Raw genomic sequence first — 14,804 nt, 5'->3', positions numbered from 1 at the left:
TAAAACCTAAAAGTATTTTTAGTACCTACAGTTTTTTTTCAGCTTGGTAATCCTGGAGTGTGGAGGACAGGGGCTCTGTCCTTGATTTCGTAGTATTGTCCTTATCCAGCGTGCTGTAGATTCACCTTGCCCATTAGACCAGTGAGTGAGAAGTAGTAATCAGAGGGCTCACCCAGCAGCAGAAGATGTGTGCAGTGATTGCTAGCTCTGAGTGAATGCTCCTAAATCAATTGGACTGCCCCAGAGACTTGGTTGGCAATGAATGAGAGTGTGAGGTGCTTTTGACACACACATCCAGGATCTGATTTGAGCAAAGATGTCTGCTCAACAGTCCCGAGGGCAATTTTCTCCTGATTGATTTGCAACTTTCAATCTTAATGGAAAAGAAGCCAAGTGTAAGGGAGGTAGTTTTTCTCCTGAACCAGAAATCCTTCTTGTACTTCTCTTTCTGAACTTGGGGTGGGGGGTGGTGCCATCTCCTATTACCTGCCAAGAGTCTACAGAGGCCAAAGTTTGCCAGAGAAGGGTATTTAAGGTGCGTTGGTAGTTGGGGGAGAGGAGCTTCTTAACCTACACAATCCCATTGACTTGGGAGAACCAGGAGACCAGAAACTACTCTTGATGATAGAACAACTGCAGATAGCAGGTCAGGTCTCCAGCAACCATATTCTGGAGCCTGGTCCTGTGGTGTCCTGTCTTTACCCTGGACAAGGAACTTGATTTGAGTCTGCCCTGACCATTGCACGAATTGCTGGGGGCTCATTTGGAGTCATCGATGTAAATGCCATTTGAGGAAGTTTGCAGATTACAAACATATTTGAGGTTATGGTTTTAAGCTGTTCAGCTGAATATTGCTTTTTACAATAGCATAGGCCTGTACCCCTAGAAATAAATAGCACAGGATTTGGAGTCAGGTAAACCCTGGTTGCAGTCCTACTCATTGTGACTAAACATTTCTGAGCTCCTCCTTCCTTCCTCTTCTGTTAAAACAGGATTGATAATGAGAAGTAGTTAGATGAGAAGGGTGAAGAGGAGTCCTCCATGGAATTACAACTTCTTTTTTTTTTTTTTTTTTAATTTTTTTTTAATGTTTTATTCATTTTTGAGACAGAGAGAGACAGAGCATGAACGGGTGAGGGGCAGAAAGAGAGGGAGACACAGAATTGGAAGCAGGCTCCAGGCTCTGAGCCATCAGCCCAGAGCCTGACGCGGGGCTCGAACTCACAGACCGCGAGATCGTGACCTGGCTGAAGTCGGACGCTTAACCGACTGCGCCACCCAGGCGCCCCTGGAATTACAACTTCAAAATGGCCACAAGGGGGCGGCTGGTTCAGCCAGTGGAGCATGTGACTCTTGCTCTTCCAGGTAGTGAGTTCGAGCTCCACGTTGGGTGTAGAGATTACTTAAAATCTTGGGGGGAAAAAAAAATGGCCACAGGAAGAAACACCAGCAAATTCTGAAATTTTCAAAAGTTTGAAGTCATAAGCTTAGTTGAGAAGTGCTAACATGTTATGGGCTGAATTGTATCTCCCCAAAATTCATGTGTTGAAGCACTAACCCTCAGTACCTCAGAAGTACCTTATTAGAAGACAGGGCCATTGCAGATGTGGTTAGTTCAGATGAGGTGCTGCTGGAGTAGGGTGGGCCTCTAATCCAATATATCTGATAACCATACAAAGGGGGGAAAATTAGACATTGACAAGCACAGAGGGAGAATGTCATGTGAAAATGAAGGCAGAGGTCACAATGGTGCTTCTACAAGTCAGGGAATGCCAAAGATTGCCAGCACATCACCATCTAGGAGAGAGGCCTGGAACAGATTCTCTCTAACAGCCCCTAATAGGAACCGACCCTACTGACACCTTGATTTTGGACTTCTAGCCTCCAGAACTGTGAGACAATACATTTCTGCTGTTTAAGCCACCCAGTGTTTGGTACTTTGTCACAGCAACCCTAGCAAACTAACATATGAAGCACACAAATCCAAAAATGCCTCCCTTCTGTCTCTCTAGCAGTAATTCATACCCATGCCCTGATTTTTAGATCTATGTGTACAGGCCTCAAACCATTTCTGTTTTAACAGCTGGTGTCAGGCATGCTTCTAAGCAGCAGGCAGAATGGGGAAACCCTTGACCTGTTAGTGCCAAGGAGTCCAATCAACTACACCCATGTAATTAAACAGGAACACAAAGAAATTCCTGCTTCGGTCTGAAGAGTTTAAAAAAAGTTTAGGGAAAAAAAAGTTTGTAATTATTTAGCTGTTTTACACTAACGTTATAAGAATGAGTAATAATAATTGCTTGGGGCACCTGGGTGGCTCAGTCAGTTAAGTGACCAACTCTTGATCTCAGCTCAGGTGGTGATCCCAGGGTTGTGAGATGGAGCCCCGTGTCAGGCTCCACACTGAGTGCGGAGACTGCTTAAGATTCTCTCTCTCCCACTCCTCTTTCCCCTCCCCACTCTCACATACATGCACGCATGCTCTCTCTCTCAAAAAAAAAAAAACAAAACTGCTGAACATTGATTATTATGTGTCAGAGAATTTGCTAAGTGCTTTGTATATATTATTTAATCCCCTCAACAACCTTAGAGATAAGAACCGTTGTTATTTACATGTTATGAGACTCAGAGAATTAGCTTGTCCCTAAACACACAGTGAGTCAGTAGTAGGACAGACCTCTGACCTAAGGTGGCCTCAGTCCAGAGTCCAAGTTCTTTGTTACAATGCTGCTCTTTCTCCCAGCCTAGCACATAGTGAAAGGTCATGGAATATTTGTTGTCTCCCTTTGTCTGACTTAGTCTTATAATTGATTTAAAAGCTACTGCTTGTTCTGCCTGCTTTTTCAAGCTCAAAACGAAAGAAAAGTGACTGGCACATAGTAAGTGCTCAGTAAGTGTTAGCTGTTATTACTATTAATATTGCATCGTATATGTTCCTCTCCAGCAAGGAAGGTGAATCCCTAGTCTATTGCTAATAGTAGGTACTTAGAAGTGTTCTTGAATGAACAAGGCCAATGAGGTAGGGGCCTGGAAAGTAAAGTTGATCTAGGAAAAAATGATAAGTGAGGGTGGGGAGTTAGGGCTGAGGGAGGGAGCGAGGGACAGAGAAAGCAGTTGGCAGAAGGCCAGACTCCACTTTGCTTTTGGTGAGGCTGTCCCTGGGGGTTTGGAGTTGGGGGGAGGGCAGTGTAGCCCCTCTGCTCCTGATTGGTCAGTTCACCTAGCTTTATCCTTTATTCCTTCCCTTTTGGGGTGATGGGGAGGCTGCAGCTTGTGGTTACATAAAGCTTCCAGGAATTCTTCCAGGAAGAGGACAAGTTCATGAAGTGCTGGCAAATTCTGGGGGTGAAGAAGTCTGTGAGCAAGAGTGATTGGTGTACCTGCAATCAGTGCAAGGGTGAGGCAGGAAGGCATGGGAATTAGGTGGTTTGAGTTATAAATCCCAGCTCTCCCATTTCAGCAGCTGTGTGACCTTGGGCAGGTAATTTACCTGAGTCTGGTTTCCTCTTCTGTAATAAGAATGAAATGGTATCTACTGTACAGGCATTTAAATGCTAAGTACAGCTGAGGTGCCTCGGTGGCTCAGTTGGTTCAGCATCGACTCTTGGTTTAGGCTCAGGTCACAAACCCACGAACTGTGAGATCGAGCCCCCTCATCAGGTTCCACACTATCAGTGCAGAAACTACTTGGGATTCTCTCTCTTCTGCTCTCTCTACCCCTCCTGCTCTCTTTCTCTAAATAAATAAATAAATAAATAAATAAATAAATAAATAAATAAGTATTTTTAAAAATGCTTAATATAATGCCTCATAAATAATTGCTATTATTGTTATAATTATAATTATTATTATTTTTTTTTTTTGAGACAGAGACAGAGCTTGAGCAGGGGAGGGGCAGAGAGAGAGGGAGACACAGAATCCAAAGCGGGCTACAGGCTCTCAGCTGTCACCACAAAGCCCGATGTGGGGTTCAAACTCATGGACTGCGAAATCATGACCTGAGCTGAAGTAGGATGCTTAATCAACTGAGCCACCCAGGCACCCCATTGTTGTTATTATTTTAAGTGTTAGGCTTTGATGTCCTCTCTACCTGAATACATGGATTCACCAGTATCCTCCTCTTTCTCTTGTTCTCTGAGTCCTGGAAATTTTAGCAAAGTATTTCCAAATGCCTCTTGATATCTCCATTTTCTCCTGGACCTTCCAGTGGGGCCAGGCCTTTGCACACTTTTGTGTGGCCCCAGGATATTTGCCTTCATGACTCTGGGATGGTCCCCGCCCCCCACAGCCCAGGAATGATTGATAAAAGCCTTATCTGAGTCACTTTCCATTATGGGATTAAATCAGACTTGCTTTGGGGCCTTCTGGCTGCTACTCCAGGCTGGATGCCAACAGCTCCCGGTTATTGCCTTTGGCCCAATCTGAGGTCATCACACCTCTATGGACCCAAGGGGCCTTCAGAGGAGAGGTTGTGGCAGCCATTTGGGATTAGTTTCAGTTAACGATCATGGCTAAGCATGGAGGCCACAAGCGGGCCACATGCACTAGGTACCATGGTGGAGCAAATAGGAGATTGGACACTTACCCAGCCAGCTCCAGTCTGAGTCAACAAATGATAGGCTCCTTCAGGGCAAAAGTCGGGATGTCAGAGATTAGCAAGGAGAGTAGTGGGGTAAAATAATAATTGTGTACTTGCAGGCAAGTTGCTAAATTTCTCTGAGCCTGAGGTTCTTCAACTCCCAACTTGGAACACTAACATTTACTACAAAGGTTAATGTAAATGGAAACGTACTAGTTAAAAGGACAAGATCTTAGGGGTAAGTCCTGGTTTGGATCCTGACTTGGTCACCCACTGGCCTTATGCCATTGCTGTTAACTTCTCAGAGCCTCAATTTCCTCATAGCTGTAAAGGAGGAAATAACACTTCCTTCCCAGAGATGTGAGAATTAGAGAAAACTAGGCTGCACAGTTAGCTTTGACTTGGGTAAGTGTGCAGACCCCTTCCCGCTTCACCCCCAATGCTGCTTAGTGAATGGGCACTCGTGGTTTTTCTTCTTTTTAGGGCAATGTAGAAGGGGAGTGGGTTTAGCCCTCTTGTCTGCCTTCCCAAATTAGAAAGACAGGAGAGAAGTTGCATTTCTCTTGCTAAGGCCTATTGTGCAGGTCTCTGTGTGTGCCCTGGCCAAATGCTGAACCAGATGCTACCTCAGCATGAGGTCACCTCTGTGGAGATGTGTTTACTGAACTTGGGTCCACTTGGGACCTTAGAGTAGACAGGTGCAAGCTGTGAGCTACCTGGAAGGCCATCCAAAGACGAGGGAAGCTTCAATGCTCAGAGCCAGGCTGCTCCAGCAAAGGCTCAGTCTGAAGCCTGAGGTGCCAACTCAGGACTCAGCTTGTACTTCATTCTCTCTGCCCAGGTCTTTCACCTTCCTGGCTCCCTTCTTCTCCCTTTCCTCTTGTTATTTGCCACCACTTATAAATGTATTGTGGTTGATTCTTTCCTGTCCTGGACCCACTTGGTAATCTGGCATGTGTGAAAGGACGCCAGACCCCTATGCCTGTTGAAAATGCAAGTCTTTGGGGCTCCTGGGTGACTCGGCTGAGCATCCGACTTCAGCTCAAGTCATGATCTTGAAGTTAGTGAGTTCAAGCTCCATATAGGGCTCGCTGCTGTCAGCCTGTCAGTGCAGAGCCTGCGTCGGATCCTCTGTCCCCCTCTCTCTGCCCTTCCCCCACTTGCGCTCTCTCAAAAATCAGTAAATCTTAAAAAAAAAAAAATGCAACACTTTTTGTGTACCTACCGTATGCCTGCAATGATCTCATCTCATTCTCAAAACAACCCTACAAGCAAGCTTCTCTTTGTTTTTTAAAGTTTATTTTATTTATTTTGAGAGAGAGAGAGAGAGCAGAGAAGGGGCAGAGAGAGAGGGAGAGAGAAGAAGAGAGAGAGAGAGAGAGGGAGAGAGAGAATCCCAAGCAGGCTCTGCACCATCAGCGCAGATCCTGATGTGGGGCTCAAACTCAGGAACCATGAGATCATGACCTGAGCTGAAGTCAGATGCTTAAACCCAGGCGCCACCCCAGCAAGCTTCTCTTAATATCTTCCCACTCGAGGTAAGGGAAGTGTCCTTCTAAAGAGATAAAACAAATTGCTCATGGTTACTTGGCTAGGAAATGACTGGAGCAGGATTTGTCCAAAGACCACATGACTTCAAAGCCCATGACATTTCCATTCCAACTCCAGATGAAGAGCATTCCCAGTTCTGAGATGCACCTTCTACACTCATGGACCCTGGGCAAGTGTAAGAACTGTGCTGTTTTCTCAGGGAGGGTTCAAAGCCCACCAGAGTGGCCACTGTGGCCTTTAGAAACAATGGGGTGGTAGATGGTCCTCTGATGTCTACCTCAGAGGACAGGAATCGGGCACTGAGCTTGTGGGAGGTGGTATGCTGAGGGCAGAGACTGGTCTATCCAAGTTTTAAAGGGAATGCAGAGGTTCCTGGAGAACATAAGCAATCAAAGACAAAAATGGGGGAGGCAGGTTACTTTGAAGTAGTGCCAGTAGGTGCCCCATGCTATGACACTGGTTAGGCACGTGGGCCTTGGAGCCTGGCAGACCTGGGTTTGAGTGCCACACTGGCAACTGTTTCTGTGGCTGACCTTAGGCAAGGTATTTAAAATCTCCAAGCGTCAGTTTTTTCATCTGTAAAATGGGGATGATGGCAGTACTTTGTTGTGAGGATCAAATGAATACCATGCACATAAAGCAGTTAGCTTAATTCCTGGACCTCAGTCAATGTTAAAAAATGGTATTATTAGTAATAAAATTGGGTTAAGAGTAGACACCTTTCAGAAATGTTGTATATCTTGATCGGGGTGGTGGTTATATGAATGTGCACATATGTAAAAAAAAATCATTGAAATGAAATGTCAACCTAAGATCAAGAAACCAGTTCAAAGGAAAAACTTGGGATAAAAGAATTGCAACTCAGAGTACACAGACTTATGTGGAAACCCAAATAGTGTCCTGATTCTAGGAGATGGACTCAAGGTTTTTATGGGGGAGGAAAGAAAGATTAGGTAAGTTGTTTTTAAGAAGAGTTGATTGGTGCTGATAAGGAGGACTAGGTTTGTACTTCATTGATTGGTCAGGTGAAGTAGTCACTGGGCAAAAGTCAGTATCAGTCTTTTCAAACAGGATTTTCTTGTCCCTGCTGACTTCTGAGAATATTGGCAGTTTGGTCCAGTTCAAAGGTTTAGAAAACAGGACATGCAAGACATTTCTCAAATGGCTTCTCTAGCTTTATTTTAAAAATGTTTCTCCTTACATCATTGGTTCACAATACTGCACTTTTCACATGTGAAAATATGTACTTTTGTGTGTATCTTATACCTCAACAACAACAACAACAACAAAAACAAGAAAAGAAAAACAAAAGGAAGCTCTTGTGAGCCAGGGTTGAAGTGAAAGGTTAAAAAAAAATGTTTTTTAAAGTTTATTTTTGAGAGAGAGACAGGGAGCGTATGAGTGTGTTGGGGGGAGGGGCAGAGAGAAGGGTAGAGCGAGAATCCCAAACAGGCTCTGCATTGTCAGCACAGAGCCCAACCATACCGGGCTCGATCCCAAGAACCGTGAGATCATGACCTGAGACGAAATCAAGAGCAGGATGTCTAGCTGACTGAGCCACCCAGGTGCCCAAAGCATTCAAAACATTTTTAAAAACTTTGCAGCCTAAAATGTAGAGAAAAATATATTATGGAGGGATGGATGTCAGGCAGTTAATAAACACACACAGTTTTCCTCCCTGGATTTTGTTGTGCTTCTGGGATTTGTCGGTGTTTTAAAATGTATCATTTTTTATGACTTCTTTTGTTATTCTAAGTGAATATTCATAGTTAAGAAAATGTAGGGATGCCTGGGTACCTCAGCCGGTTGAGCATCCACCTTCGGCTTAGGTCATGATCTCATGGTTCAAGCCCCACGTTGAGCTTTGCACTGACAGCCAACTTCGGATTCTGTCTTCCTCTCTCTCTGCCCCTCCCCTGCTCATGGTCTGTCTCTCAAAAAAATAAATAAACTTAAAAAAAAATTTTTTTTAATGTAAACCCCACCCCTGTTTGGTAGGGCCTAGCAGTGGGACCCTCTTCCCAACAGGAGAAAAGTCAGGAGTTGCCAGGTTGGATAAGAACAGAGCCACATCCAGAGCACCTTTCTCCCCAGCTGGAAGCAATGAGTGGCCTAGATGTGGGGTCTTGTCCTTGTCCTTGGGAAAGCCTGCCTAATGGGAATGTGCTGTGATCAGGCTCAGTCTGATGCTCCTGCTGAAGGAGCTCCTGCTGGATTATCTCCCTCAGAGATAAAGAGAATGAGCAACACAATGATGTCAGTCCCATCAATACTCCCTCTTCCCTACAGTTCTCAGCAGTGACCTTGGAGGTGAGGCATCCTTAGGGGGACCTTCCTGAGTCATAGGGATGAAGGACACCAGAAGGGGGGTACCCAGGCTGTGAGCCCCTAATGAGCAGGGCTGGTATCAAGGCATCCCATTACATCCTGGGGCTATTACCTTGGGGAAATGGAATTAGACAAGCCTGCCTTTCCATTATGCAAAGAAAGGGCTTTTCAAGTAAATTTCCATTTAAGTATGAGCTTAGATCAGTGAAGGTACAGCCATAATAGCTTAGATGGTCATCACAGCTATTAAAAATACATTTTTTTCCTTTGTGCTCAGGCTGCCTTGTCATATTCATATTGTTCATCCCCAGAAGTCTGTGACTCAACCTTCCCCAAGCTCCTGGGAGCCAGGTTAATGTCCATCTATATTTTCAACTTTTTAATTCTGCAACATACATGATATATGAAATGTATATGCTTGACACAGCCGGTGAGTGTATCCAGAATATTACAAAAAGTAGATCTGGGGATGGAGATGGGCAGTGGGTAGTAAATAAAGCATTCCACTCATTGGTGGTCATTGCTTACAGTGTTGGGCTCCCCTCTCTCTTTACACCATCTTATGCTGCCCATTCTCTGCTGAGGTCCTCAGACATACAGAGTTCATCTTTTTTTTAAGTTAATTAATTAATTATTTATTTTAGAGAGAGAGCAAGAGTGAGTGGGGGAGGGACGGGGGGGCGGTGGCCAGAAGATCCAAAGCAGACCCTGTTCTGACAGGGTGATAGCAGCATACCTGATGTCGAGCTTGAACTCACAAACCCTGAGACCATGACCCGAGCCGAAGTCAGACACTCAACTGACTGAGCCACCCAGGCACCCCCCAGAGTTCATATTTAGCTCCAGGCCTTCAAACTGTTGTCTATGCTGCCTGGATACTCTTTTCCCATTCTCTACTGTGCTGACTCTCACTTACTCCAGGTCTCAGTTTGCACCTAATGTTTTCAAGGAAACCACCAACTCACTCCCACCCCCAGACCAGGGTAGGGCTTTGAATTGGTTTTCTCTGTCTGGGTAACAAACCACCCTCAACCATGTATTTGCTCGTGCTTCTGTGATTTTGACTGGGCTCAGTCTTGCCTGGGGTGATCTCTGCAGCTGCCATCAGTTGTTGGGTTGACTAGGTGCTAGCTCTTTCTGGATAGCCTCTCTCATATGTCAGGAGCCTTAGCCAGAATGATGGGAACAGCTAGGACAGGTGGAATGTCTGAGACAGCCAGTAGGCTAACCTCAGGCTTCCTTACATCGTGATTTTCTGGCAGCAAAACAGTGACAGTGGAAACTACAAGGCCCTTTGAGGCCAAGGCTCAGAAGTCACATAACAGTGTCACTTCCCCAGTATTCTATTGGTTAAAGAAAGTCACAAGGCCAGCACAAATTCAAAGGCAGGGAAATAGTGTAACTAATCTCTTGATATAAAGTCACACTGCAAAAGGACCCATCTCCAGGGATAGTTAGCACACATATAGCTCCCTAAGCTTTTCTTTCACAGCTCTTATCATAACTGTTATTAAATAATTCCTTGTATGGGGGTGCCTGGGTGGCTCACTAAGTTAAAAGTCCCAACTCTTGATTTTGGTTGAGGTCACAATCTCACTGACAGCAGGGAGCTTGCTTGGGATTCATTCTGTCTCTCTCTCTCTCTCCTCTCTCTCTTCTCTCTCTCTCTCTCTCTTAAGTTGCTTAATCTCTCTGAGCCTCAGGTTTTTTTTTTTTTTTTTTCTTTAAAGTAGGGATAAAAAGTAACTCCGCCTCACAGTACAATCATAACTATGAGGGCTTCAACTCCACATTCATTCTCCCCGCTTTTCTTTGAGACCCTCTTGACTTTTCTTACTCATTAAGTGAGGGCTGCTAGTTACCTTATTTTAAGAGCCTCAACCTAACTTTAAAGCATTAGAAACTGGATTTTCAGGGCAGAGTACATTCCCCCAAGGTCACCAGGAGTCCATTATATATAGACCCCTGTTCCTACATGAGTATTGGTTGTGAACCAGTGGTTCTCAACTAAGGGTGATTTGGATCCCCCTTCCCCAGTTCATTTGGCAAAGTTTGAAATAGTTTTGGTTGTCACAGCTGGGGGATAGTGGCATGCTACTAGCATCTAGTGGGTGAAATCCAGAGACACTAAACATCTTACAATGCACAGGACAGCCCTCCCCCAGCCCCAGCAAAGAATTGTCTGTCCCATAATGTTGATAGGGTCAAAACTCTGCTGGAACTGACTGTTTTTTCAATCCTCACCGGGTTTAGATGTAATAAGTTCTTCTTGGCAGTAGTTAGCCCTCACCCTTCTTTAGCCTCTGGTGTCTGGTGGTAGCCACAGTCCTCCTATCCCCGGACCTCACAGCTTTGAGCAACAGCTTTTTCACATAAGCAGTTTGAAGAGAGGGTAGGGAGGAAATGGCCCCATCTGTTGGCCAGAGCCCACATTATAGCAGGGAACACTGGATTTTTCCAGCAGAGGCCTCAGGTATGTCATACTTCACGGTACTACACATCCCAAGGGCAGCTGGAGAATGGTAAGTGGGATAGCAAGTGACTGGATAAAGTTGTCACTGAAGCTGCCTGTGTGACAAGCTTGGGGTTAGGGCATAGCGGATTGTATTTAGGGCCTCATTGTATTTAACAACTTCTTATTCTTCTTGGAGTGCTTTCCTCCTTATTCTCTCTTCTTGTATTATATTTTATTTATTTTATTATTTATCATTTTTTTTCTCTGACAATAACTCTGGTGTAATGGAAATACACATGAACTTGAGAATCAGAGAGACGTGAGTTCAAATTGCAAGTAATTCTACCTCTCCAGCTATAAAATGGAAGGCAATGATATTGATGGTCAGTAATCAATCACACAGGGCTATTGTGAGAATGAGAAGAAATTACATATAAACTACCCAATAATCATGGGGCGCCTGGGTGGCTCATTTGGTTAAGCGTCCGACTTCAGCTCAGGTCATGATCTCACAGTTTGTGAGTTCGAGCCCTACATTGGGCTCTGTGCTGACAGCTCAGAGCCTGGACCCTGCTTTGGATTCTGTGTCTCCCTCTTTCTCTCTGCCTCTCCCCCACTCATGCTCTGTCTCTCTCTCTCTCTCAGAAATAAAATAAATATTAAAAAAATTAAAACAGAAAACAAAACAAAAAAAAAACCCTACCCAATAATTAGCTAAAATACATTAAAATCTTTCTCTCCCTCTCTCCTTTTCTTCTTCACTGACAGAGTAAAGTTTCTTCCCAGCAGGGGCATTAAAAACAGTTGTGTGGGGTGCCTAGGTGGCTCAGTTGGTTTAGCCTCTGACTTCAGCTCAGGTTATGATCTCACTGTTCCTGGGTTCAAGCCCTGCATCAGGCTCTATGCTGACAGCTCAGAGCCTGGAGCCTGCTTCAGATTCTGTGTCTTCTTCCTCTCTCCCTGTCCCTCTCCTGCTCATGCTGTCTCTCTCTCTCTCTCTCTCTCTCTCTCTCTCTAAAATAAACATTAAAAAAGTTAAAAAAAAAAAAAGAGGAGGCATCTGACAAGTGAAAATACAATCTCTGACTGTAGTACAGAGATCGAACTCTGGGCTCCTCTCACCTCATCTCCCCTTCAAGATATCCATCAAATATTATGCCAAGGGGAATAGTCCTTGTTGGAAAGTAGGTGAGGTAATGAGAGACTTAGGTCTCTCACTTTGGATGGAACCTGGTTTCTGGAGGGGGCTCATAGACTTCCAATGGGAGTGGAGCTGTGCGTCCCAGCCATAACTTTGACTTAATTCATTACTTTTGCTACCTTTTCATTCACTTACTGTTAAAAAACAAGGAGGTTGTTTTCTCTCCCCTGACTTTTGCAGAGGCAGTCTGAATTCCAGTCTCCAATCAGAAATTATCAGATACAGAAGGAATCTTGGAAGTCATCTTGCACAACGCTATCATTTTACGAGGGGGAAAACTGAAGCCCAGTGGGGAGAAGGAGTGGGAAAGGGGAGATTTTCTCAGATATGTTTAGATCGAGGTGGATTTCAGCTCTTCTGGATCTCCAATCTGGGCTGTCTCTAGATGACAGCCATCAAAGGGGGAAGAGGTTTGACCTAGCAATGCGGAGTCTTGCTTTCTTTACCTCTGCATGGCTGAATGACCCCTAACCCATGCTGTGTGTCCTCTCATAGAAATGGCAGTGCCTACTAGGTGTACCTATCTCTCATTGCCATAACAAGTCTCTAAAGTAGGTCTTGTTATCATTTAAAAAAAAGAGATAGGTCTAGTTCATGGGATTCAATAAGATAACATTTGAAAATGATTTGTAAATGGTAAACCATACACATAAGATGAATTAATAATTTCTTATCATTATGGAATGTAGTGGAAGAATATGAGTTTTAGTTAGACAGAACTTGTTGCCTCACATATGTTGCCTGGGCCTCTATTTCTGCTCTGTAAAATAGGGGTAATGATACCTGCTTCACAGGGTTGTCACAAAGATTGGTGATCAGATATGTAAAGAGACTAGCCAAGTGTTCAAGAATACCTTACGATTTGGGGCCCCTGGCTGGCTCAGTCAGTGGATTATGCAACTCTTGATCTCAGGGTTGTGAGTTCAAGTCCCACAATGAGTATAGAGATTACTTAAGAAAAAAAGAAACTTAAAAAAAAAAAGAATGTTACATTTATATTACATTTATCCAAAACTTATTATGTTAAAAATCGCTCTAAATATATTATGGGGACTATCTCTTTCATTTCTTACCCCAAGTGAATAGCAGAAATTATTGTTATAATCCTTATTTGATGGCATGGAATAAATGATATAATAATAAATGATATTCCCCCCAAAAAGAACTCTTATTACTACCACCATTCTACTCTGGAGAGAGGAGAAGAAAGGTGAAAAGATGCTTAATGTCAGTTTGGAGATGAAATACCTTTGAATTAGTCTGAGATTGGTGGTGTATAGAGGGGCAAGTTGGTGGAGTTCAGGGTGGGGGGAGTCACACAGGTGTTCCAGGCTCCACATCACTAAAGGTAATGACAGTGGCTTTCATTTTTTTAAACATTTCACAAATAATATAATTATTTAAATATTTTCCTTTTGAAAAAAGGAACAGTTTTGAGTCTTGGTTAAATGAAAGAATGAGTGTGAGGTAGTTCCTGATGGTCAGATGAACATGAAATGATTTATTATGCACCTGTGCACTGGAAGTCTCCGAGGTGGTTTTTACTATTGTAATGTTTTATTTTAAGTCATACAAATATTTAAAATGTACCCACAGTGGGTAATAATTAAAGACTCCAAAGCATAGGGGCACCTGGGTGGCTCCATTGGTTGAGTATCTGACTCTTGATTTTGGCTCAGGTTATGATCTCGTGGTCGTGGGATGGAGCCCGTTGTCAGCCTCCACACTGAGTATGGAGCTTGCTTGAGATTCTCTCTCTCTGCCCCTTTCCCCTGCTTGATCTCTCTCTCTATAAAATAAAATGTAAAAATATTTAAAATTTTTAAATATTTATTTTTGAGAGAGAGAGAGAGAGAGAACGAGCAGGGGAGGTGCAGAGAGAGAGAGGGAGAGAGAGAAAGAATCTCAGTCAGGCTCTGTGCTGCCAGCACAAAGCCCGACCTGGGGCTCAAACTCATGAGCCATGAGATCACGACCTGAGCTGAAGTCAGACACTTCACTGACTGAGCCACCCAGGTGCCTCTAAAAATATTTTTAAAAAAGGACTTTGAAGCATAAGCCACCTTGATGCTGAAATACTAGTTAATGGTTATAGGGGCACATAGGTGGCTCAGTTGGTTGAGCATGTAACTCTTGATTTCAGCTCATATCATGATCCCTGGTTTGTGGGATTGAGCCCCTTGTCAAGCTCCACACTCAGCAGGGAGCCCGATTAAGATGCTCTGTCTCTCTCTCTCCCTCTGCCCCTTTCTCCTGTTCATGCTGTCTCTCTAAAATAAAATAAAAAGTGAAAATTTAAAAAATTTAAAAAATTATGGTTATAAAAATTATGATTATAAGATACAGATCCAACACAGAGACTGGTTATGTATGTTTATGATACATACATATAATGGATTACCATGCAACTTTGAAGAGCATGATGCGGAAAAATATTTATTAACGATGGGGTAATGCTCATAGTGAATTATGTAACAAATGTGGACAATAAGATAGTATGAAGCTATGTACACAGGTGGATTAAAATATTCAGAAACCAGTTATTTCTTTTGTATGGGACTTATATGGTAATGTTCTATTTATTCATTCATTTAACAGACTTCATGTTTTTAGTACAGTTTTTAGGTTTATAGCAAAGTTGAGCAGAAGTTACAGAGATTTCCTGTATGCTCCCTGCCTCATATGTGCAG

General features: G+C 43.6%; 1 protein-coding gene across 3 annotated transcripts in view; it reads left to right on the top strand.

The window, feature by feature from the left end:
• The window catches only part of GFRA3 (GDNF family receptor alpha 3), a 39,789-nt gene extending 26,519 nt beyond the window's left edge, over nt 1-13,270 (top strand). For all 3 annotated transcript variants that reach the window (XM_045490335.1, XM_045490310.1, XM_045490315.1), the window contains one exon: nt 12,295-13,270. In XM_045490335.1, coding sequence (XP_045346291.1) covers nt 12,295-12,396 — 102 coding nt within the window. In that variant the 3' untranslated portion in view covers nt 12,397-13,270. The remainder of the gene's footprint in view (nt 1-12,294) is intronic.
• The last annotated feature ends 1,534 nt before the right edge of the window (nt 13,271-14,804 follow it).

The sequence above is a fragment of the Leopardus geoffroyi genome, chromosome A1 (assembly GCF_018350155.1).
Source record: "Leopardus geoffroyi isolate Oge1 chromosome A1, O.geoffroyi_Oge1_pat1.0, whole genome shotgun sequence".
NCBI lineage: Eukaryota > Metazoa > Chordata > Mammalia > Carnivora > Felidae > Leopardus > Leopardus geoffroyi.
This window is presented reverse-complemented; position numbering and strand designations above follow the sequence as displayed.